Source organism: Microtus pennsylvanicus, chromosome 5 (genome assembly GCF_037038515.1).
Source record: "Microtus pennsylvanicus isolate mMicPen1 chromosome 5, mMicPen1.hap1, whole genome shotgun sequence".
Taxonomy (NCBI): Eukaryota; Metazoa; Chordata; class Mammalia; order Rodentia; family Cricetidae; genus Microtus; species Microtus pennsylvanicus.
In genome coordinates, this window is record NC_134583.1 from 43,794,002 (window position 1) to 43,818,614 (window position 24,613).

Sequence of the window (24,613 nt, forward strand, 5' to 3'; positions counted from 1 at the left end):
CTTTTCTTTCAGGATGAACTTGATGTTATTAAATTGGTATTTAGCTATTCCCTGAGACCTGAAGAAACAAAGCCGGTCAACTCACTAGGCATCTGAGTCATCCTGCCGTCTGGGGAGCTCCAAATGGAACACAGAGAAAAGCCAGTACTCTGGAGGAATTACTGTGTTTAGCTGCTGGGCAGAGGCCAAGGGACCCTGGGTATCCAGGGAAAAGGCAGGAGGAAGGAGTACTGGGGAGGAGGGATCCCAGTGGGAGGTCTTTGACAAGGACAATTCTCATCTTGACTCCATTGTTTCCTTTGGTCTCCTGTGGTGCTCACCGCTTCTGGGAAGGGTCCAGAATAAATCTTATTTCTTTTCGGTGAAAAAATGTGTATCATCACACATAGATAATTAGAGAAAGGTAAATAAACAAAAGGCAGGCACGTAAGCAACTGAAACAAGAAGTTGGGCTGACACAGTCTCTAGGGCAAGGCCACCCTAGAAAGGAGGAACCAAGTCCTCTGCCAAAGTGTAGAGGTTGGCCAGGTTTGCAAGGTGCCGCTAACACCAAGGGCTTCTGCAGCAAGCGACGGGAGAGTGGAGGAAAAGGGAGCATGAACAGGAATTGAAAACTACTTGTATTTAGCAGAAAGAAGGGAGAGGTCCAGCTCTGGGATAATGGACGGATAGTTTCAGGACAAGGAGGAGCGATGTGAAAAGACATCTAGCTGTCTAGGCCGAGAGACAGGGTGTCTGATGTGGGGGAGCCGTCGTGAGGCAGGCACACAGGGTTAACACTGGCAGCTAGGCTACATTCAGATGAGAATCACAGTTCACTTTCACCCTCGGTGAAATTTAAAATCTAAAACTCAATGAGTTACTGATGTGAAAAGGAGCCACAGGGTGGCAACCGATCTCGGATGGAGCCCATTGTTGATCTTCACTTAAAAAAAAAAAAAACCTTCATAAATGAGATAAAAATTTTGAAGAAAAATGACCAAAACAAATGTTTGTAAAACATGCAATCCTCTGTGAGTCCTGACTAATAGGAAAGTAAGTAACGTTAGAAGGTCACAGACAGTGTGATGAGGTGAGGTTGTCAGGGCTGGAGAGAGAATGGTAGGGCATAAGTACATAAAGCCCTCGGCAAAAGGCCGGTTTCTGTCAGGCAGCCAAGAGAGGAAGGTCAAAGATGAATGGAGCAGTGGGAATTCTGGATCTTTGGGCTTTTCCTCAGGTCTCTAGGCTGTGACGCTGGCCCTGACTCTGTGGCACTCAGGGCTGATACAGCAGCTAGCGTGTCCTGAGCTGTTTTCACTTTTCAAGACTGTGTCCACCTGTCCTCACCTGTTCTTTGCTGAGGAAAAAAAGGTTCCTGTGCTCCATCATGGGGAGCTTATCATGACCTCAGTCTCTGTCATTAGACAACAGTTCCCCCTTTGTGGTTTGTTTGTTTCAAAGTTTCATAATTTGAACTGAGATCTCACACATTTGGTTTTGCAGATAATTCCTGAAAACTCTGCTCAAGGTGGCTGCAGACACCTGGATGTCATGTCAATTAGTGCTTAGCTGTCCGGGACCGGCAGTGAAATGGCAGGTGTATGTCCTACAGTTAGCGTGAGAACAGGTGAGTGCTCTCCTGGTCGTTAGATAACAGAGAAGATGTCTAATATAGCAATGGGATTTGGAGAGATGTTACCCAGGGAGGTAATTGACACACAGACACACAGACACACAGAAGAGAAGCTGAGGAGGGCATGAGAGTCAAGACATTATCCAAGGGTAAGAACATGTCAGGTTAGCCTGGAAGCCCATTACTGACTAGAGGTCACAGGATTTAGTGGGATGTCAGCCTGCTCTCAAAGCTTGTCAAATAACTCTTCATTTGAAGACTGTTGGAAACTTGAGGAATTAGTTCCTTGGGTGTATTTGTCTATTATTAAGTGAACACAGGCATGTAATTGATGTGGTAATCTACTAGGTTGAGCCTAAGCTGCCTGTCCATTTCCCCTGGGTGCGGAATGCTCTTGAGAGCAGCAGGATAAATTGTGGAAGCGCCACGTTGCCTGCCACACCCACTCCAAACATCCTTTCATCCCAGGAAGGACTTTTCGACAGCAGCTGCCTCCAATAACAGTTCTTAGACTTTGTTATCAGAAAAGAGTTGTTAGTAGATGGGCAAGTACTCTTGCCACTAAGGCAACAATGAAATGATTAAACAGACCCACCCCTGAAAAAAACAAACAAACAAAAAAACCAGAGCAAATTTCAGGTCATTAGAAGCTTGCTGCTCACTGTGCGCATCTGGGGGGGGGGGGCGTAATCTCGTACTGGCAGATCACCGGGTGATAGGAGGAACGTGTCAGGCAATGCGTGCTTTTTTAAAAAATTTGGTCTCCGAGTTATAATTACCCATTTGAGTATGTGATTTAGAGCAATTTCTTAGATTAACCCATGAAAACAATCTTCAAAATTAGTTACTTTATTGAGCACCCTGCTATACACCAAACTTCTTCTGATATAGGGGCATGTGCAGTAAGGTCAGTGAAGGGCAAGGAGGAAACCTCAGGAATACTTGTTTTGCTGATTGAATTTTGGTTGTTATTTTGCCTTGAATTTAGTCAAACTCATTTAAGTATGTTAGCTAGAGTAATCTGGACATACTGGATTAGGCAGGATAAGCAAAGCCGATTTCTACTTTCTATACTTTACAGAACATATTCAAATCAGCATAGTAAGCTCTTTGTTTAGCTTTTCATTTAAGTTCAAAATAGCTCTTTGATACAGGAACGGCAATTTTCTTTCCTACCAGTGTGAAAGTTAGGGTTGGAAGGTGTACAGGATGTGATCAAGGAAAAAGGGCTAGCAAGCGACAAACTGGGGTTTTCATTCTGTGCCTTATGATTTTAGAGCCACTGCTGTTCACCACTGTTTTTCTGTCTCTAAATGACATAACTCTAATGACACATTTTGCATGGGACAACAGAAAGGATTTTAGGTTGTGCTTCTGGAAAATCACCAGCATTTCCAGGTCTGAGAGAAATCACCAAACCAAAGGGGGCTTGTGTGATGTGTTCTCAGAGTATTCTGGGGCTGTACACACATTCAAATGCCGTGTAAAACTACAGGAAATGAGAAATTCAAGGGGAGGGAAGCAAAGGCTCACAGCACAGGACACTAAGGAAGTCACCACATACCCAGTAACCCAGAAATACCTGAATGAGGACAAAGCAAGCCCTGCCAAGTTTGGCACGCGGCTCCCAGACTGGCAGAGGGGAACTGTCAAGGCAAATCTGTAAGACTCTCTAGGGCGAGTGTCCATAGCTGTTCTCTTGACTTCAGTGTTGTGTTAAATCTACTGCTAGGAGTCAGTGCTGGGAAGATCTAGTTGGGAACCCAAAACTGACTATATGGTGTTGCATGATGTTGGATGAAGTATTTTCTCATTTAAGTACTTAAGTCAATTGTTTTACATGAATCCCTGCTGTATATTATCAATGTAAAAATTCTCTTGTTATAAATAATGTTTCTTCTCTTAGTATGACATATGTTTTGTTTAAAACATGCTTCACTTTCACAAGGATAAAGTTTCCTTGGTCTCTGGAGTACCTTAGTAGATCTCATGAGAAGGGGTAAACCATATTGAAGAAGCAGAAAAGCTATGGGAAGGTTCATCTTGATGGGCGTCTGGAGGGTTAATGTGCAATTATTTAGAGTAGTAATTGAAACTACAAGGAAATTGAACACCAAAGTGAGAAATTAAAAGTGTTTAAAAACCATTTGTTTATATGGAAAGCAATTATGTCATTTTCTAAAGGCCTTATTTCCTGAACCTACACTTTCTATATAATGCATTTTTGACCAACAAGAACATTTTTCAATTTCTCTAGGTATGATCTTAAGCAGCTATAATATGATGTTTGATTTCAATAAGTTTGTATAATTTAGCAATCATGAGAAAAAAGGCAAATTCTTTGATTATTCATTATGTTGAAGTAGCTGTCTATAAGGAACATATGAAATGTATCTCCTAGTTTTGTTTCACAGGCTAGGGTTACACAAAGTTACAAATAAATGATACATACTTGACTGTATATCATCAACCATAGACAGACCATTTGAATCATCAATTTGAAATCATTAAGGATCAACATGAAAGATTCCATGAACACCTGAGATAAAAATAAACATGTAATACCTACATGGAAATAGGTATGGAGAGAGAGAGAAAGAGAGAGAGAGAGACCGAGAAAGAGAGACAACACCGCCTGTAGAAAAACTAAGAATTGATCCTTGAGATGTGAATAGAAATTGGCTAAGTGCAAAATTTTTATAGGATGAAAGGCTACTTTTAAAATATGTTAATTATTTTAGGTTATGCAAATACCACCAAGAAGAAAATACCCCAAGAATTTTTGACCATCATACAGAAGAATCAACTTTGTAAGACAATTACCTGTCTCATAGTACCTTATAAATGAACAGGAAAGCAGTCTGACCAGTGATGCTGGCTACATCTTACAATCATACAATGGAGTCCCCTGCCACCTTCTTCCTTGTTGGCATTCCAGGCTTGCAGTCTTCCTATCTTTGGCTGGGCATCTCATTGAGCTCCATGTATAGCATAGCCCTCCTAGGAAACACCCTCATTATCACTGTGATCTGTATGGACTCCACTCTACAAGAGCCCATGTGCTTCTTTCTCTGTGTTCTGGCTGCTGTGGACATTGTTATGGCTTCCTCTGTGGTACCTAAGATGCTGAGCATCTTCAGCTCAGGAGGCAGCTCCATCAGCTTTAATGCCTGTTTCACTCAGATGTACTTTGTCCACGCAGCCACAGCTGTGGAGACAGGGCTGCTACTGGCCATGGCTTTTGATCGCTATGTGGCCATCTGCAAGCCCCTACATTATATGAGAATCCTCACTCCTAACGTGATGCTGGGGATTAGTGTAACCATCACCACTAGAGCTGTGATTTTTATGACTCCGTTGAGTTGGATGTTGAGTCATTTGCCTTTCTGTGGCTCCAATGTAGTTCCACATTCCTACTGTGAACACATGGCTGTGGCCAAGTTAGCGTGTGCTGACCCCATGCCCACCAGTCTCTACAGTTTGGTTTTTTCCTCCATCATTGTGGGCTCAGATGTGGCCTTCATTTCTGCCTCCTATACTTTGATCCTCAGGGCAGTGTTTGGTTTGTCATCAAAGCATGCACAGCGGAAGGCGCTGAGTACATGTGGCTCTCATGTTGCTGTTATGGCTCTGTACTATCTCCCTGGGATGGCGTCCATCTATGTAGCCTGGCTAGGGCAGGACAAAGTCCCGCTGCACACCCAAGTGTTGCTGGCTGACTTGTACCTGATCATTCCGCCCACCCTGAACCCTGTCATTTATGGTATCAGGACCAAGCAGATCCGGGAGCGGATATGGAGTCTGCTGATGCAGGGCTTCTCTTACCAGGGTACTCACGGTTCATGAGCACACAGCTTCCCATACCTTAAGTTCCAGCCAACGGCCGTGAAAACTCTGAGATCTATGGACATGGACTGGCTTACTTCAACTTCTCACTAGAGTTTGACAGAAGTGATTGAATTTCCTGGTGTCTTTATTTAGCATGCTACTATATTGAAATTTGGGCAGAGCATGAGTTTGTTATTTTGTTTCTTTATCTTGTTTTTTGTTTTTAAAAAAGATCTCTATTCCTATCTAAAATCATTCTTTCTGTTGATGAAAGTTAGTTTGTCCCCTTTTCTCTTGCTAGAACTTTCTTGTTCCTCCCCCAGTGTGATGCTGCGCTACAAACTAGCTCTTCCTTTCTGGATCACCAGTGAATCCATTTTATTTGATGCCCATGTTTATTCTTGGAGCACAAACCTCCTTCACCTAAAATAGATTTTAGTTTATCTTATGTAAACTTAAGGTCAATGGTGTTGGCCCCTTTCTAATGAATGAACTGGAAAAAGAAACACAGTAATAAAAAAAACCAATCCTGAATCTGGGAGGAAATTCCCTTCTGATAGCCACACAGTTTCATAGGGCAGAGACACATATATTTGATTCTTAATGAAATTGAAAATCTTAATAAGACTAATTATCTGATATTAAAATCCAAAGTGCTAGGAAAAACTGCAGTAGCAGGTTGGCTAATTGTTCCCTTGATTAGAGTGAACTGTCTTCCACCTCTTCTGATTAGTTTTAAGTCTATTGGAAATATAATCAGTATAGTACTGACGTAAAGATGGAAAAATAATTAATAGGGAGCTCAGACCTGAACTCAGAGGTATATTTGGTTAACAGATCTGACGTTGCTCATGGTGTTATCATTACTGGACTTTCAAATGCAAAACTATTAGATGAGACCTTACACCGTATGCAAAAATCAACAGAAAATATATGAAGAATTAATTGGAAGACTGAAAATCATAAAACTAGAGAAAACATTTAACATTGCAAAGATTTCTTGGATATGATATCCAAAGTGTAGTCAGCAAAAGCGAAAAATAGATGCAGCTACAAGGAGCAGAACTAATCTTGTGTAACAAAAGACAAAACAAAGTGCAGAGACGCCATGCAGGATGGAAGAAGGTATATTTGGAACTGGGTATTTAATAAGAATTATTTACTTAGTAAATGATTAAATTCTATAATTCAACAACAACAAATCAGGTACTCAAACTGCAATCGAGATTCCTGTAAAGGACATGTACAAGTGACCAGCTAACATATGCAAAGATGCTCTTTGTCACTAATAATTACAGAGATTAAAAATAAAACTACAGTGAGATAATCCATTTGACCCAAGGCGTGATCACAGTAACTCAAACTAGACCACCCCCTGCCATGTAAAAACCAGCTTCGGTGAAAGTGCGAACAAACTGAACCGTTAGTGGAGACTGGAACAGGAAAACTATGTTAGTGGGATATGGGTAATCTACGAAATATGAAAAGCAGGGATAACCTGATGATGCAGCAACCCCACTAGGTAATTCATAAACAATGGAATCGGGTCTCCAAGCTTAGTTCTTGGCCCTCACGTTCATGGCATCACACAGATGTGCAAACCGTATGAGACCAGTGAATCATGTTCTGATTTAGAATCTGCAACTTCATCCTTGGTCTTAGAAGCTTTGCACATTTTTCTGTATCTCAAGTTCAGAGATGAAATGTGGGTATAATGACAGCAGTTCCTTCAGAGGACTGAGAAACCAAATATGGAAATCTTAAGAAAACACCCACTAGAGCAGTGTTTCTCAATCTCTCGGTCACATCCTCTATGGGGTTCAATGACCCATTCACAGGGGTCACCTAAGACCATTGGAAATATGAGCTATTTATACTATGTTTCATAAAAGTAACAAAATTATAATTATGAAGTAGCAATAAAAATGATGTTATATTTGGGGGTCATCACAACATGGGGAACTGTATCAAAGGATTGCAGCATTAGGAAGGTTGAGAACCACTGCCTTAGAGGTTCTGGAGTATTGAAGAATTAAAAAAGTAACCAGGGCTAGTATAACACCAGGGCTGGTACAATGGCTCAGTGAGTACAGGCACTTGCTGCCACGCCTGACAACCTGAGTTCAGTTCCCAGGAGCTACATGACGGAAGAAGAGGAATGACTACTTCGAGCTGCTATCTGACCTTCCTATGTATACTGTAGTATGGGCATTCCCACATACATATGCACAATAAATAAATAGATAAGTAAACAAATACATGAATGAAAAAAATGTACTAAGAGAAAAAATGAAACTTGGACCATTTGACCTCTGGAGACGAGAAGACACAAACACTTTGCTCTCCAGGCTCCTGACTCCTCTCAGTCTGAAATGCCCAAGAGACTGCAGAGAAGAGAGGCAGTCTCTGGAGGAGTCGCAGTGTTTGGCTGCTGGGCAGAGGCCAAGAGCAGTGGTGTTCTGGGAAGACAGACGCCAGAGTATCTCATGGGAAAGGGAGTCTCCCAGTGGGAGGTGTTTGGAAAGGACCACACTCAAAGTAACCCCATTGTCTTTGATCTCTTGTGGTTCCTGTGATGTTACTGCTTCTCGTGAATCTACATATTATTTGGTGTGAGACATGTGTAATAGGAGGCATTCTTAACCAGAGAATGAATGCTACAAGAGGAAATCTATTATGCGATAACTGAATTAGGAAAGCATTTGAATTTAAAAGGTCTTGAGGTTAGGGTTACGTCAGAACTGAGGATTCTAGTTCCCTATCCAAGTATATAAGTATAATGTGGCCAGCCAGGTCTGGAGGCATTATGGACACCTGCACTTCCTTTGGAAAGGATGCGAGGGATGGCAGATGTATATTATATACCTATATAATAGGTATATAGGGTTACTTGTGTCTAAAGCAGAGAAATGAAAATGGTAAATATGTATTTTTAGGGGCCAAGTCTTGCTTTGAGAAAACAGATGCCCTAGGGCAGAGTGAGATTGTTTTTGGGTGTCGACGGAGGCACTTAGGTAGGGCCATGAGGTTGTCACAGGCTGCAATGCTGTATTCAAGTGAATATGCATGCAGTACTGCTTTCATCAGGACAGCATGTTAATTCTGCATCCCTCCATCCTTTTATTTGGAATAAAATATTCTTTCACATTCTATGATTTACTTATTGATGTTAAATGACTTGCCTAGGTCACTTTTCAGGGATGAACCCTGCAGACACGTGCACCTTCAGGGATTAAGGACCAGTGTGAGGCTGGAAAGGTGTCTCAGGAGATTTGGGCATGGGCTTTCTGAAAGAATTCACCCCAACAAGCAGCATGTTTCCGTGTGTTGAGAGTGTAACCTCTACACCTTAGATTTCTGTATCTTATAGCATGTGTTTTGAGTGGCCCAACAAGCTAATCATAAAATAAGCATACAGGAAATGATGCTTAAGAAGTTACTGTATTCACAACAGATCTTTAATGGAAGTCATTATTGATATTCTCAAGAAAATATTCAATATTTTAAAGAAGAAGCAATTAAAACAAATGCTCTTTATTTTGTAAAGACTAAACACACACACACACACACACACACACACACACACACACACACACACACACAACACCAACTAAGAAGAAAAGCAAATAAAACCAAGTAAAAAATGTTTAAAAGAAATGAGGACTATCACTAACTCCAAAACACTGTGAGAATCTGGGAAGAGATGAGGTTCCCAGTGCTGCAGACAGGAAGGTGGAGCAGGACATAAGGACACCCTCAGGTGAAAGGTGAGTTTATAGAGAGCAACTTCTGGGTCAGAGGAGAATGGGTGTGGGCATTCTGGATCCTTCAGTTTTCTTCAAATCCATAGGCACCAAAGCTCAGCCCCAAATCTGTAGCATCCGAAACACAGACTGCGGCTGCAGGGATACCCAGGCTTCACTTTCACGATTCTTCTCAATTCCACTGTGAAGTCCTCAGTGTGACCTCATCTGTCAGCGATGTGATTATATAAAACATGGATTTTATTTGACCGTGACATGGAACTTGTTCTGTAGTTCAGCCAGTCTCAGTATACAGCATTTACTATTCTGAAGGTTTGTCTTTCATTTTTTTTTCTCAAAAAGACCATATGTAAATATCAAGTCCTAGAAAATTGGGTCTTTAGAAAACTCTGGAAGATTCTGCACCAGTGTGGGGTCAATCATCTCTCCAGGAGTCAAGTGGACACCATGTGGTGAGGATGGAGACCCAGCTTATCTTATGTTTGGGTAACACAGAAGATGTCTTTTCCTGCACATGGGACCCTAACACCGACTTTCACCATTCTGATCTACTCAATCATTCAGGAGATTTGAGAGCTAAGAAGAGTCAGGACTCAATGATAAGGACGAGACAACCTCTTAGGCTGCAAAACCTTTATTAATCAGGGGTTATGGGACTTGAGAGCCTACTCAAACTAACTAGTCTCAAGGTCAAGGCTTGGCAAATAAGCCCTTTTCATGGAGGGTTGAAAGGAAATATTAGAAACACTTCTTGGGCTGCATTTGAATATTAAGTCAACACCTTTCTTGTCGGGTGATATGGCCACGCCAGGCTAAGACCTCCGATGATGCAATGTTAAGGCTCTTTGGGCTTAAGGAAAGGGTGGGGGACTTACCGTGGTCTACTCCATAGTTTCCTAGGTCAAACTACCTGTGCATGTCCCAAGAAAGAGGAATGGTCTGGGAGTGGTCAGAAAATGTGCTGAGGCAGGAATGGAGCCTACTCAGAGTGCACTTGCCACATCCACTCTGATCCCTAATCCAACTACATTTTGGTGTCAATATTTTGTATGACATCAGAGCCATATCCACACACTCTAAGGCTTCATAATTAGAAGCAGAGTTTTACATAGTATAAGAAAGGCTCTTTTGTTCAGAACGGGTGATAACAGAAAAATATTAAATGAACAGACAAAAGGCTTAGTTTTGGAACCACTTTGTAAAAGAACAGAGAGTGAGTTCCTCATTGTATTTTAAAACTATCTTGGCATTAATGCCAACTCTATGGGCAAAACCTCAGTGTCAGATCATGGTAGGACAACTGAAACCATTAAGAGAATGGGTGTTGTGTTGGTGGATTTATGATTTTTGGTGGTGTTGTTTTGTTTTGTTCTTTTTTGAGACAGGGTTTTCCTGTGTAGCTCTGGCTAACTTGGAAGTTTCGTGTTTCCATCTGTGTCTGTGGTGCCAAGACTGTAATTAGCACTGATCTTTTTGGTGTAAGGTTCATGTGGGATGGAGGACACTCATGTGTGGGAACACACACACTCTGGAAATGACTTGGTATGACCATTTACTGGGTGCCACAGAGGCAAAGACTAAGGACCCAATCTTCCTCTCTTCCTGACTCCTCACAGCCTCAATGGCTTGGTTTTTGCCCTTACACAGGTAGAGTATTTTCTTACATGTAATGAGTGGAACCAGAGTATTTCAGACTTAGCATTTTCCTGGACTTGTGACTATGTATGCATAAAGAGATACTTTGGCAGTAAGATCTAAGTCTGAACATGAATTTCATTTATGTTTCCCATATATCTTGTACAGATAGCCTGAAGATAATTTTATAAAATAATTTTAGTGTTATTGCATTCTGAATGTGACCTATCATTATGCAAACTTTCTTCTACTTTTGGTACTATGTTGATTATAAGACATTTTGAATTTTGGAGCATTTTGGATTTCACATTTTTCAATGAGTGACGTTTAATCTGTTCTACTCTTATTAGCCATCATAGGATCTAGCGTACTGCCATTCACTATGTAGACTATGTAGGACTTAAAGTTGTAGCAATTCTCTTCCTCTGCCTCTCAAGGGCATGTCTATAGGCAGGCCCCACCATCCTGGTACAACATATTATCTTGGTATGATAAGATGTGGACTACCTTCCATTTCAGAATAAGAGCTGGAGGTTATACTGGTGGTTACTAAGGATGTTAACTAGACTATTGGGTACTTTTTCTTCTTGGTGATGTTTCTATGTTTATTGTTTATTGTATGTTTTTATGTTTATTGTACTGTCTCTTGACCAAAAATTCAGAGAGTTTCATGCCTCTTGGTTTCAAATATATTTCAGAAGTGGTTTCCTACTATTTAGGTAACCAAAGTCTTAGCAGCTCTGCCGTCACTAGGCAAACTGTTCTTGACTGCCTACCACTCTACAAGCCACACCCCCATGAGCTCATGTGTGTGAGCACTGGTTTTTCCTCATACATGGAGATGTGAGACAAGAGGCAAGAGCTACCTCACAACCACAAGCTGACTTGAGAAGCTGTGTAGTGTTAGGTAAAGGGAAAGCCGAAGGCTCGCATTCTGCTTCACAGCTACGAGGAAGCCTCCACCGTCAGCTCTGGAGGAGGAGGATGGTGTGAGTCCCTTTCTCAAGCATAACCTGCCTTCCAGCTGGCAGTTCGTTCCTCCTCGTTGACTTCCAGCTTCCAGGCTTTGTCCTGCTCTTTCCTCAGAAGTTCCAGAGCCTCCTGGAGTTTGCACTGCAAGAGACAGGAAGCTCATGGGTGTGACAATGTTCCTCAGACAAAAGGCTGGATAAATGGAAGAGAAAAGTGAGTCACAGAAGGCACAGACTGCCCATGTGACACCCAGGGAAGCTCTTTGGGTTCAGAATCATCTTAACTTGCATAGCTGCCAAGTGTCTGTGGGCTAGGAAACAATAACTTAGGACTTCCCTGCTCATGGCTATTTTTATTCTCATTACTCATTATTCTTCCCTGTTGTTTCCCAGAACCTTGCTGCTGAGAGTGTGCTCCAAAGTCAGGAGCATAAGCATAGCAGACTCTGGAGTCTTACCCTATACCTAGAAAAAGAGAACCTGAATTTAGGAAGCTCCTTGGGTAGTTCAGACACACAGTAAGATGCTTTCCCAGGAGAATAAAGATTCTTATGGGAAAGCCAAAAGCATTTAGCTACTGCCTTCCACTCTGATAACAGCAAGTTTTCTGTTAGGGAATTATAAAGTAACAGGAGGACCAAAGGAACTGAATCGAAGACCTAGATATCAATCCATAACCTATGAACATGTGATTTTTGACAAAAAGTAAAAAAATATAAAATGGAAAAAAGAAAGAATATTCAACAAATGGTGCTGGCATAACTAGATATCAATATATAGAAGAATGAAAATAGATCCACATCTACCACCATGCACAAAACACAAGTCCAAATGGATCAAAGACCTCAACATAAAGCCAACCACACTGAATCTTATAGAAGAGAAAGCAGGAAGTACACTTGAACACATTGGCACAGGGAACCACTTCCTAAATATAATCCCAGCAGCACAGACACTGAGAGAAACAATTAATAAATGGGACCTCCTGAAACCGAGAAGCTTTTGCAAAGCAAAGGACCCGGTCAACAAGACAAAATGACAGCCTACAGAATGGGAAAAGATTTTTACCAAGTCCACATCAGACAGAGGGCTGATCTCCAAAATATACAAAGAATTCAAAGAATTCAAGAAAGACCTAGCAATACCATATTGAGTATATACCCAAAGGATGCTCAATTGTACTACAACACATGTGCTCAACTGTGTTCATAGCAGCATTATTTGTCATAGCCAGAGCCTAATAACAACCTAAATGCCCCATTGACTGAAAAATGAATAAAGAAGATGTGGTACTTTTACACAATGGAGTACTACACAATGGAAAAAAAATAATGACATCTTGAAATTTGTGGGCAAATGGATGGATCTAGAAAACATCATATTGAGTGAGGTAACCCACACCCAGAAATACAAATATAATATGTACTCATGCATAAGAGGCTTTTAGACATAAAGCAAAGAAAAGCAGCCTACAAATCACAATCCCAGAGAACCTAGACATCAAAGAGGAGCCTAAGAGAGATATACATGGATCTAATCTACATGGGAAGCAGAAAAAGACAAGATCTCTTGAGTAAATTGGGAGTGTGGGGATCACAGGAGAGGGCAGAAGGGCAGCAGGGAGGAAGAGAGGGGAGAAGAGGAAAATATATGACTCAATAAAAACAATAAAAATAAAACCATGAAAAAATAAAATTAAAAAAATATAAAGTACAGACATGGTTCAAGCATTTATAACACAGTAATACTGCTGGAATTTGGATGTGAAGCACCCTCCGCAGGCCATGTGTTTGAAGCCCCGACCCTCGGCTGGGGATGGCTGTGGGAAGCTGTAGGGAACGTTAGGAGGTCTAGCCAGCATGGAAAAAGCGGATCACTGTGGGGCAGCCCTTGAGGTCTTATGGCCTAGTCTCACTTCCTGTTTATTCTTCCTAACTACATATGTCATGTGACCAGATGTCATGTGCTCCTGTCACTGTGATTTTCCCACCACAATGCCCTGTATCCCTTTGAACTCTAAGTCAAAATGAACCTCTTCTCCTTTTCCGTGGCTTCTTGTCTGGGATTTGATGACAACAACAAGAAAAACGACTAATAAAAGTACAGTCCCCAGATGTTGGTGTCATCACCATTTTATAAATAAAACTGAGGCTCAGAAAGTGCCCTATCCAAAGCTAGTAAATGACAGGGCTGGGAACCAGCCAAGATCTTAGCCTCTGTGTCAGAATGTTAAACTATTTCCTTGTCCTAAAACTCTCAAAATGAAATGAAATAGCCACACTTTTAATGTTTTAGATATTTGTCCCATAAGAAAAATGTTTATTCAGAGGATTTGCCATATGTCCTTACATTTTAATCTTAACTTGAAGAAAGAGAATTAAAATAGAACAAGATTATTTCTCATGTACATCTGAGAAAGAGCACGGTGGGGCCTAGAAGCTGATCACAGCGGTTAGGAAAAACCAGCAAGGCATGTGACAGAAGTCTTATCCCCAAGTGTGGGAAACGGAGCCCTTGGCAAAGAACAAGCTCTCTAGTCTAGCCTTTCATCTGTCTTTAATTTAAACTGAAGTCGGAAAGACCTGATAATATGGATCCTGTGAGTATTAATGTATATTTAGCACATCAGCATGTCTGGCAATTGGAGAATCAATCTTAAGGGATTCATTTACAGTCCTTTCCAGTTCCCAAATAATGTGTCATGATCCAAAATTACTAAGCCTGAGTTGAATTTATAAAATGAAGAGTTAAAATGATTCAGCTAATGTCAAGTAACTCATGTGGCCCTAGTAGGGGGAAGTTAGCAGGTTTTTAACTACTAAAGAGCTGTCATTATATAAACTCATTCAAGTCACGTAGAAACCAATGGAAACCAAGGGCTTGCTTCAAGTTCTCAACACTAAACTCATCCTCTGGTTAGGCATCCCCAAGATAAGGCTTGAGATGGGATGCAGAGGAAATGGGAGAGAAGAAAACCAAAGATGGCCATGAATGAAGGAAAAGATATAGCTCAGAATATTAGATGCAATGATTTGTAGCCACCAGGGGAAAGGGGATCAGCTCTCCAAGATAGACTTCTGATATAGAGAAGACCAGATGAGGGGCAGAGAAAAGACTGGTGTAGCCAGCTTCTATTCTACCTCATATTCCCCGGCAACATCCTCTATGGGCACAACACTGTGTGCTTAATGCTCTGGGGACTGCTGACAGGCCTTGCAGGTTACCGCGTCAGCCTCTTGGCAGAACACATCAGAGGTTCCTAATGGAGATCACACACATCAGTCTTTAGTCCCATTTCCATACAGAACCTTAGTAGACAGACCTCATCTACAACACTGGCCAGTTGCCAATTGGGACATAGTTTCCTTGGCTGCATAGGAGCTTGACAAAGGGGACAGGTGTGGTCCAAGTCCTGGGACTCTCCTGAGAGCTTCCAGAGAGACAGCTGTGGCAGAAAGTGTGGCCACAGTTGATGCCCACAGGCTCCCTGAGGAAGGGCATACAGATAGGATAGCTCATTTCTTCCACAAAAGCTTCTACTAATGCTGCAGGACCTACGGTTCCATCTAACAACAGTCCCAGAACAGAAATGAAGACGGCAAAGAATAAAAGAAAAAAGAGAAAATAAGAGGAAAAGGTAACAACAGTAAGCTCTGCCCCCCATAACAAAACTAGTGATTGATAAAAATGCACGTGTTTTAGAACCTTCATTGGCTGCCATTTATAATGAACACTGTCTACCACCCAAACTCTCATGGGGCAACACTGTTCACACCACGGAAGGCACAAGAAGGGTAGGGATGGCTAAGACAGTGGATTTAGAGAATTCTTCTTTATTTGTTTGTTCAATTCTGACTCTTCTGAGTTTATTCTACCCTACCATTCCCATCATGTTATAGAAATCAACATATTCTCACTTGGACTTTGACAAGTTAGTTGAAAATGTGATATTCCGGCATTCAGAAGACGGCCCCAAAATACTGTCAGCTTCTCTCTGTGACACCTTTTGTGTACAGTTACGTTCTTCAAGGTGCAAAAGCACAGGAGCTCTGTCTGTCTGCTCAGGATTTCAGAGCTTGTACACTCAAGTGTAAAATGTCATTTCTCAGTGTCCCGTTCTCACTAACGTCCTCTCCTGCGTCTCTTCACTCACCAACAGAATGGGACACTCTCCTCAGCAGGCAGTGAGGCATGTTAGAAGCTGAGGGAAAAGCACCCCTTGGAAAACAAGAATCACCTCAGGATATAGATAGATGTATACAGATGACTTTGCCCAGGCCACACATGTGTATGAAGCGTGAGCGGTCAGTGGCAGGCTTTCTTGGTATATTTGTTAACTCATATTGTAAGTTGTGCTCCTGAACAGGCCATGTAAAGGGAGGCTTCACATTGGCTTTAAATACTGCTATATCTCCAGGATCTAATAGTGTCTACCAGGCAAAGAACTGCTGAATACATGCCTGCCAAGTGATTACATCAGGGTTAGGAAACACTTCCTAGACCCCAAATGCTCTTACAGTTTATTAGGAGATATAAGAAATTATAGGAAACACTCTTGAATATCTACTATGTGCCAGGTATGGCTCTATGTACTTTTCATGGATAATGTTTATCTCACCATAATTTCCAGGATAGAAACCATTGTTCTCATTTTGCAGGTGTTTGTGCCAGGTTCATATTATTCTACTTTGGGAAAACCACCTGTCTTCTCCAGCTCAGGATATGAGACAAATTCAAAATCAGAGAGGAAGAACTCACTGTTGATTCTTGCAGAAGGGCATTTTGGAGGAGCCAGGACAGAAAATCTGTAGGGCTTGGATCCAGGCCACCAGCAGGTCTTTCCTTCTCACCGTTTCCCTGCTCCACTCCCACCACCAGACCACGGGATCCGGAATCCTAAGATCCAGTTCTGCAAATACCGAAGTCCCACATGGTTCATTGCAAGCCCCATTGGAGGGATCCTCAACCCACGTCTACTCATTTGACCCTCTTTGGGGTCGTGCTGTTTTAACTGGGACATCACTTACCACAAGTTTGATTGACCAAGCATATTTTTTTTGCTTTTTTTATTGATAAAAGGAGAATAATAAAGAAAAAAACCCCAAATTTCCACCTCCTCCCAGCCTCCCATTTCCCTCCCCCTCCTCCCCCTCTTCCCACTCTTCTCCCCCTCCTCCCACCCCTCTCCCCTTCTCCCCACTCCTCTCCCCCTCACTCTCCAGTCCAAAGAGCAGTCAGGGTTCCCTGCCCTGTGCTAAGTCCTAGGTCCTCCCCCCTTCATCCATATCTAGGAAGGTGAACATCCAAACTGGCTAGGCTTCCACCAAGCCAGCACATTAAGTAGGATCAAAACCCCGTGCCATTGTCCTTGGCGTCTCATCAGCCCTCATTGTTCGCCATGTTCAGAGAGTCCAGTTTTATCCCATTCTTTTTCGGTAACAGTCCAGCTGGCCTTGGTGAGCTCCCAGTAGATCAGCTCCACTGTCTCAGTGGGTGGGTGCACCCCTCGTGGTCCCGACTTCTTTGCTCATGTTCTCCCTCCTTCTGCTCCTCATTGGGACCTTGGGAGCTCAGTCCAGTGCTCCAGTGTGGGTCTCTGACTCTATCTCCATCCATCACCAGATGAAGGTTCTAGGATGATATGCAAGATATTCGTCAGTATTGCTCTAGGATAGGGTCATTTCAGGTTCCCTATCCTCAGCTGCCCAAGGAACTAACTGGGGACCTCAGCTTGGGCACCTGGGAGCCCCTCTAGGGTCAAGTCTCTTGCCCACCCTAAAGTGGCTCCCTTACCTAAGAATTGTGGTTCTGTGCTCCCCTATCCAACCTTCCTTTATCCCGATCCTCCTGTTTCCCCAAGTGCCCCCTCCTTCCCTTCTACCTTTTCTCTCCCCATCTCCCCTTACCCCCATCCCACCCCACCCCCAAGATCCCAATTTTCTCCCAGGCAATTTTGTCTACTTCCCTTAGCCAAGAGGATAACTATATTTTTTCCTTGTGTTCACCTTCTTACTTAGCTTCTTTAGGTTCACCTATTGTAGACTCCGTGACCCCTATTTATGGCTAGAAACCAATTATGAGTGAGTACATCCCATGTTCATCTTTTTGGGTCTGGGATACCTCACTCAGGATAGTGTTTTCTATTTCCATCCATTTGCATGCAAAATTCGAGAAGTCATTGTTTTTTACCACAGCGTAGTACTCTAGTGTGTATATATTCCATACTTTCTTCATCCATTCTTCCATTGAAGGGCATCTAGGTTGTTTCCAGGTTCTGGCTATTACAAATAATACTGCTATGAACATAGTTGCACAAATGCTTTTGTCATGTGGTAGAGCATCTCTTGGGTAAATTCCCAAGAGTGGTATTGCTGGGTCCAGGGGTAGGTTGATCCCGAATTTCCTGAGAAACCGAAACACTGACTTCCACAGTGGTTGCACAAGATTGCATTCCCACCAGCAATGGATGAGGGTACCCCTTCCTCCACAGCCTCTCCAGCAAAGGCTATCCTTGGTGTTTTTGACTTTAGCCATTCTGACAGGTGTAAAATGATATCTCAAAGTTGTTTTGATTTGCATTTCCCTGATCGCTAAGGAGGTTGAGCATGACCTTAAATGTCTTTTGGCCATTTGAACTTCTTCTGTTGAGAATTCTCTGTTCAGTTCAGTGCCCCATTTTTTAATTGGGTTGATTAGCCTTTTACAGTCTAGTTTCTTGAGTTCTCTATATATTTTGGAGATCAGACCTTTGTCAGTTGCGGGGTTGGTGAAGATCTGCTCCCAGTCAGTAGGTTGCCTTTGTGTCTTAGTGACAGTGTCCTTTGCTTTACAGAAGCTTCTCAGTTTAAGTAGGTCCCATTTATTCAATGTTGCCCTTAATGTCTGTGCTTCTGGGGTTATACCTAAGAAGCGATCACCTGTGCCCATCTGTTGTAGGGTATTTCCCACTTTCTCTTCTATCAGGTTCAGTGTTTTCGGGGTGATATTGAGGTCTTTAATCCATTTGGACTTGAGTTTTGTGCACGGTGATAGATATGGGTCTGTTTTCATTGTTCTACAGGTTGACATCCAGTTGTGCCAGCACCATTTGTTGAAGATGCTTTCTTTCTTCCTTTGTATACTTTTAGCTCCTTTATCGAAAATGAGGTGTTCATAGGTTTGTGGGATAAAATCCGGGTCTTCTATACGATTCCATTGGTCGACTTCTCTGTTTTTATGCCAGTACCACCCTGTTTTCATTACTGTAGCTCTGTAATAGAGTTTGAAGTTAGGGATGGTAATGCCTCCAGAAGATCCTTTATTGTATAGGATTGTTTTGGCTATCCTGGGTTTTTTGTTTTTCCATATAAAGTTGATTATTGTCCTCTCCAGATCTGTGAAGAATTTTGATGGGATCTTGATGGGGATTGCATTGAATCTATAAATTGCCTTTGGTAGAATTGCCATTTTTACTATGTTGATCCTCCCAAATCAAGAGCAAGGGAAGTCCATCCATTTTCTGGTATCCTCTTCAATTTCTTTCTTCAATGCCTTAAAGTTCTTGTCAAATAGATCTTTCACTTCTTTGGTTAGTTTTACCCCAAGATATTTTATGCTGTTTGTGGCTATCGTGAATGGAGAAGCTTCTCTGATTTCCCTCTCTGCTTCCATATCCTTTGTGTATAAGAGGGCGACTGATTTTTTGGAGTTGATCTTGTATCCTGCCACATTACTAAAGCTGTTTATCAGCTGTAAAAGTTCTTTGGTCGAGTTTTGGGGGTCGCTTATGTACACTATCATATCATCTGCAAATAGGAAAAGTTTCACTTCTTCCTTTCCAATTCGAATCCCCTTGATCCCATTATGTTGTCTTATTGCTATTGCTAGAACTTCAAGCACTATATTGAAGAGATACGGAGAGAGTGGACAGCCTTGTCGTGTTCCTGAGTTAAGCGGGATGGCTTTGAGTTTCTCTCCGTTTAATTTGATGTTAGCTGTTGGCTTGCTGTATATAGCTTTTATTATATTTAGGTATGACCCTTGTATCCCTAATCTCTCCAAGACTTTTAACATAAATGGATGTTGAATTTTGTCAAATTCTTTTTCAGCATCTAATGAAATGATCATATGGTTTTTTTCTTTCAGTTTATTTATATGCTGGATTACATTGATAGATTTTTCATATGTTGAACCAGCCCTGCATCTCAGAAATGAAGCCTACTTGATCATAATGGATAATTTTTCGGATGTGTTCTTGGATTCGGTTTGCCAGTATTTTGTTGAGGATTTTTGCGTCGATATTCATGAGTGAGATCGGCCTATAATTCTCTTTCCTGGTTGAGTCTTTGTGTGGTTTTGGTATCAGAGTAACTGTAGCTTCATAAAAGGAATTTGGTAATGCCCCTTCTGTTTCTATATTGTGGAATACATTGAGGAGTATAGGTATTAGGTCTTCTTGGAAGTTCTGGTAGAATTCCGCATTGAAACCATCTGGCCCTGGGCTTTTTTTGGTAGGGAGGTTTTTGATAACAGCTTCTAATTCTTCGCGACTGACAGGTCTGTTTAGGTTGTTCACCTGGTCCTGGTTTAATTTTGGTAAATGGTATTTATCTAAAAAAGTGTCCATTTCTTTTACATTTTCCAGTTTAGTGGCATACAGGCTTTTGTAGTAAGATCTAATGACTCTCTGAATTTCCTCTGTGTTTGTGGTTATGTCCCCCTTTTCATTTCTGATCTTATTAATTTGCAAATTTTCTCTCTGCTGTTTTACTAGTTTGATAGGGGTTTGTCAATCTTGTTGATTTTCTCCAGGAACCAGCTTTTTGATTCATTGATTCTTTGGATTGTTTTCTGTGTTTCTATTTTTTTGATTTCAGCCCTTAGTTTGATTATTTCCAGTCTTCTACTCCTCCTAGGTGAGTCTGCTTCTTTTTTTTTCTAGAGCTTTCAGGTGGGCTGTTAAGTCTCCAATATGTGCTTTCTCTGTTTTCTTTAAGTGGGCACTTAGTGCTATGAACTTTCCTCTTAGGATTGCTTTCATAGTGTCCCATAAGTTCGAGTATGTTGTTTCTTTATTTTCATTGAATTCAAGGAAGACTTTAATTTCTTTCTTTATTTCTTCCTTAATCCAGGTATGGTTCAGTAGTTGGCTGATCAGTTTCCATGAGTTTGTAGGCTTTCTGGGGGTAGCATTGTTGTTGAATTCTAACTTTAATCCATGGTGGTCTGATAAGACACAGGTGGTTAGTAATATTTTTTTGTAGCTGTGTAAGTTAGCTTTGTTACCGAGTATGTGGTCAATTTTCGAGAAGGTTCCATGAGCTGCAGAGAAGAAGGTATATTCTTTCCTCTTTGGGTGGAATAATCTATAGATGTCTGTTAAGTCCATTTGCTTCATTACCTCCATTAATTCTCTGATTTCTCTGTTAGGTTTCTGTCTGATTGACCTGTCCATTGGTGAGAGAGGAGTGTTGAAGTCTCCTACTATTAGTGTGTGCGGTTTGATGGCTGCCTTGAATTTTAGCAATGTTTCTTTTACGTACGTGGGTGCTTTTATATTAGGGGCATAGATATTCAGAATTGAGACTTCTTCCTGATGAATTGTTCCTGTTATGAGTATAAAATGTCCCTCTCCATCTCTTCTGATTGATTTAAGTTTGAAGTCAACTTTGTTAGAAATTAGTATGGCCACACCTGCTTGTTTCTTAGGTTCATTTGCTTGATAAGCCTTTTCCTAGCCCTTTACTCTGAGTAGGTGCCTGTCTTTGTGGTTGAGGTGTGTTTCTTGTAGACAGCAGAATGTTGGATCCTGTTTTCGTATCCAATTTCTTAGCCTGTGCCTTTTTATAGGTGAGTTGAGCCCATTGACATTAAGTGATATTAATGACTAGTGGTTGTTAACTCCGGTCACTTTTTTAGTAGTAGGGTTTGTGTGTTTCCCTATTTGAGTTGCGCTGGTGAAGGGTCTCTAGATGTCTGAGTTATTGTGGTCATTGTTGGACTCCTTGGTTAGTGATTTTCCTTCTATTATTTTCTGTAAGGCTGGATTTGTGGCTACGTATTGCTTAAATTTGTTTTTATCCTGGAAAATTTTGTTTTCTCCATTTATAGTGAACAAAAGCTTGGCTGGATATAGTAGTCTGGGCTTGCATCCATGGTCTCTTAGTTTTTGCAGTATATCTATCCAGGACCTTCTGGCTTTCATGGTTTCCATAGAGAAGTCAGGTGTAAGTCTGATCGGTTTACCTTTATAAGTAAGTTGGCCTTTTTCCTTTGTGGCTCTTAATATTCTTTCTTTATTCTGTATATTTTGTGTTTTGATTATTATATGGCGAGGGGATGTTTTTTTTTGATCCAGCCTATTTGGTGTTCTGTATGCTTCTTGAACCTTCATAGGTACATCCTTCTTCAGGTTGGGAAAGTTTTCTTCTATAATTTTATTAAGTATATTTTCTGGACCGTTGAGCTGCACTTCTTCTCCTTCTTCTACTCCAATTATTCTTAGGTTTGGTCTTTTTATTGTGTCCCATATTTCCTGAATGTTTTGTGATGAGAGTTTGTTGGACTTGCTGTTTTCTTTGATCAGTGCGTTTATTTTCTCTATGTTATCCTCAGAATCCGAGATTCTTTCTTCTATCTCTTGTATTCTGCTGGTTATGCTTGTTTCTGTAGTCTCTATTCGTTTACCTAGATTTTCCATGTCCAGCCGGCCCTCTGTTTGTGTTTTCTTCTTTGCCTCCATTTCAGTTTTCAAGTCATGAACTGTTTCGATTATCTGCTTGATTGTTTTTCCTTGGTTTCCTAGGGTATCATTCACTGATTTACTCAATTCCTCGAACTTTCTGTTATACTTCTCATCCATTTCTATAAAGGCGTTTTTTATATGCTGTTTAAGGGTGTCAATCACTTTCATGAAGTCAGTTTTTTCTACTTCTTCTTGATTAAGGTGTTCATGTCCTCCTGTTGTGAGGTCGCTGGCTTCTGGTGGTTTCATGTTGTTTTTCAGACTGTTGGGCGAATTCTTGCATTGGTGTCTCCCCATCTCTTCCTCCCAATATTCTCCTATGGATCTTCTTTTACAGGATCAGGTCTTCTTGCCGACTGATGTACCTTCCCAGTGCTGTCACTCCCCAGTGATGTTTCTCCTGGTGTCCATATCGGATCTCCTTGCTGCTTGGTTAGCTCGCAAACAAAGGGCCCACCCTGCTTGTTGCAGGCAGGCTATGGAGACAAAGGAGCTACCGCCTTCCCCTTTGCCCTCCGCTTCGGGTTCAGTCCCAGCGCCCAGGCAGGCTGAGCAGGGAGGCGCTTTGCCGCCAAAGAAGGGAGGGAGGGAGAGAGACAGGGGGTGGGGGTATCTGGATGTAAGCTGGATGGGATAGGAAGAGAGAGGAGGTACTGGGAAGTATAGCCCCTGTAGGATGACCAGGAAGTGTAGGCTGGCTGTTCCCGGGTGCAGCAGCACTCACTCACCACAATGATGTTTCACTGGGTGCCCAGATCGAAACTCTGTGCTGCTTGGTTAGCTCGCAAACAAAAGGCGCATATTTTGTTTTTATCATAATATTCCTAATGCCACGATAAATTTAAATTTATGGTTTATTTTGGTTACATTGTATTCTCAGTGCCAAGAACAATTCCTCAGTATTTTTTTTTTTTTTGGGTTTTTTTGAGACAGGGTTTCTCTGTGGCTTTGGAGCCTGTCCTGGAACTAGCTCTGTAGACCAGGCTGGTCTCGAACTCACAGAGATCCGCCTGCCTCTGCCTCCTGAGTGCTGGGATTAAAGGCGTACGCCAAATTTATGAGAATTAAATATAAATGTAGATGGTAGCTGATAGTGGAGTTGTTAATATTTTCATCTAAGGTAGTGTGTGTGCGTGTACACTTTGATATAATATTTTCATCTAAGGTAGTGTGTGTGTGTGTGTGTGTACACTTTGATATAATATTTTCATCTAAGGTAGTGTGTGTGTGTACACTTTGATATAATATTTTCATCTAAGGTTGTTGTGTGTGTGTGTGCACACTTTGATATCAAAAACACAAAGAGAAACATTAGAACCAAAACAGCAGTTGAAAATTTGGAAGATACTGGCTGTAGCAAACTGAGGCAAAGAAACAGAAATGATAAATCATGAAAAGTGGTAGAAGCATGTTATTTTTACATATGGCCTCAAAAAGATGTAGCCACGGGGAGCTGTCAAAGATTTGGGGATAAATAGAAATAGTTCTCCAACAGAAAATCTGCTTTAATGCTCTTTTTCACACATAAATTACTTGATCAAGTCTTAAAATTATTAACCTTTCATGTGTGCTCAATTTGCAGCCGAGAACAGCTGTATTCAGCTATATGGCCCAACACAAAACTGTAAACTTAATTTTCTTTATGAAACCCTTCTGGTTAGCCCGGTTCTCCAGCATGATCTTTGTAGATGACAAGTCATCTGACGACGTTAGAACGTAGCACCCAGCCCATCTGACGACGTTAGAATGGAGCACCCAGCCGCTTCCACAGAGCCTACAGGAGAGCGAGAGAGGGAGGGCGGAGCCTGGAGGTAACCGGGAACCTGAAGGCCAGGGAAGACCTAAGCAGGTCCACCGGGTGGTGGGCTAGTGGGTTGGGTAAGGAGGGCAGGACCTGTGCCTTCCAAAGATCCCCAGCTGCCGCCTCCCTTCTCTATGCTCAGCGTAACCCGCAGTGGCGATGCGGAGTTCCAGCGGCCCAGTCTGCAGCATCAGAAGCCTCAAGGATCTTAACCTGCCACCCAGGTCCGGAAAGCCGCGGACCTCAAGCCGGACTGCCATGGCATTGGCAGAACCC

The 24,613-nt window shown here is 41.8% G+C and overlaps 1 protein-coding gene and 1 pseudogene across 1 annotated transcript; one reads left to right on the forward strand and one right to left on the reverse strand.

Moving 5' to 3' along the window:
• Positions 1-4,486: 4,486 nt before the first annotated feature.
• Positions 4,487-5,461, forward strand: LOC142851257 (olfactory receptor 52I2-like). Its single transcript, XM_075975145.1, has one exon. The coding sequence runs from the start codon at positions 4,487-4,489 to the stop codon at positions 5,459-5,461; it is 975 nt and encodes a 324-aa protein (XP_075831260.1).
• Positions 5,462-11,844: 6,383 nt separating this feature from the next.
• Positions 11,845-16,006, reverse strand: LOC142851258 (E3 ubiquitin-protein ligase TRIM68-like; annotated as a pseudogene).
• Between the last annotated feature and the right edge of the window lie 8,607 nt (positions 16,007-24,613).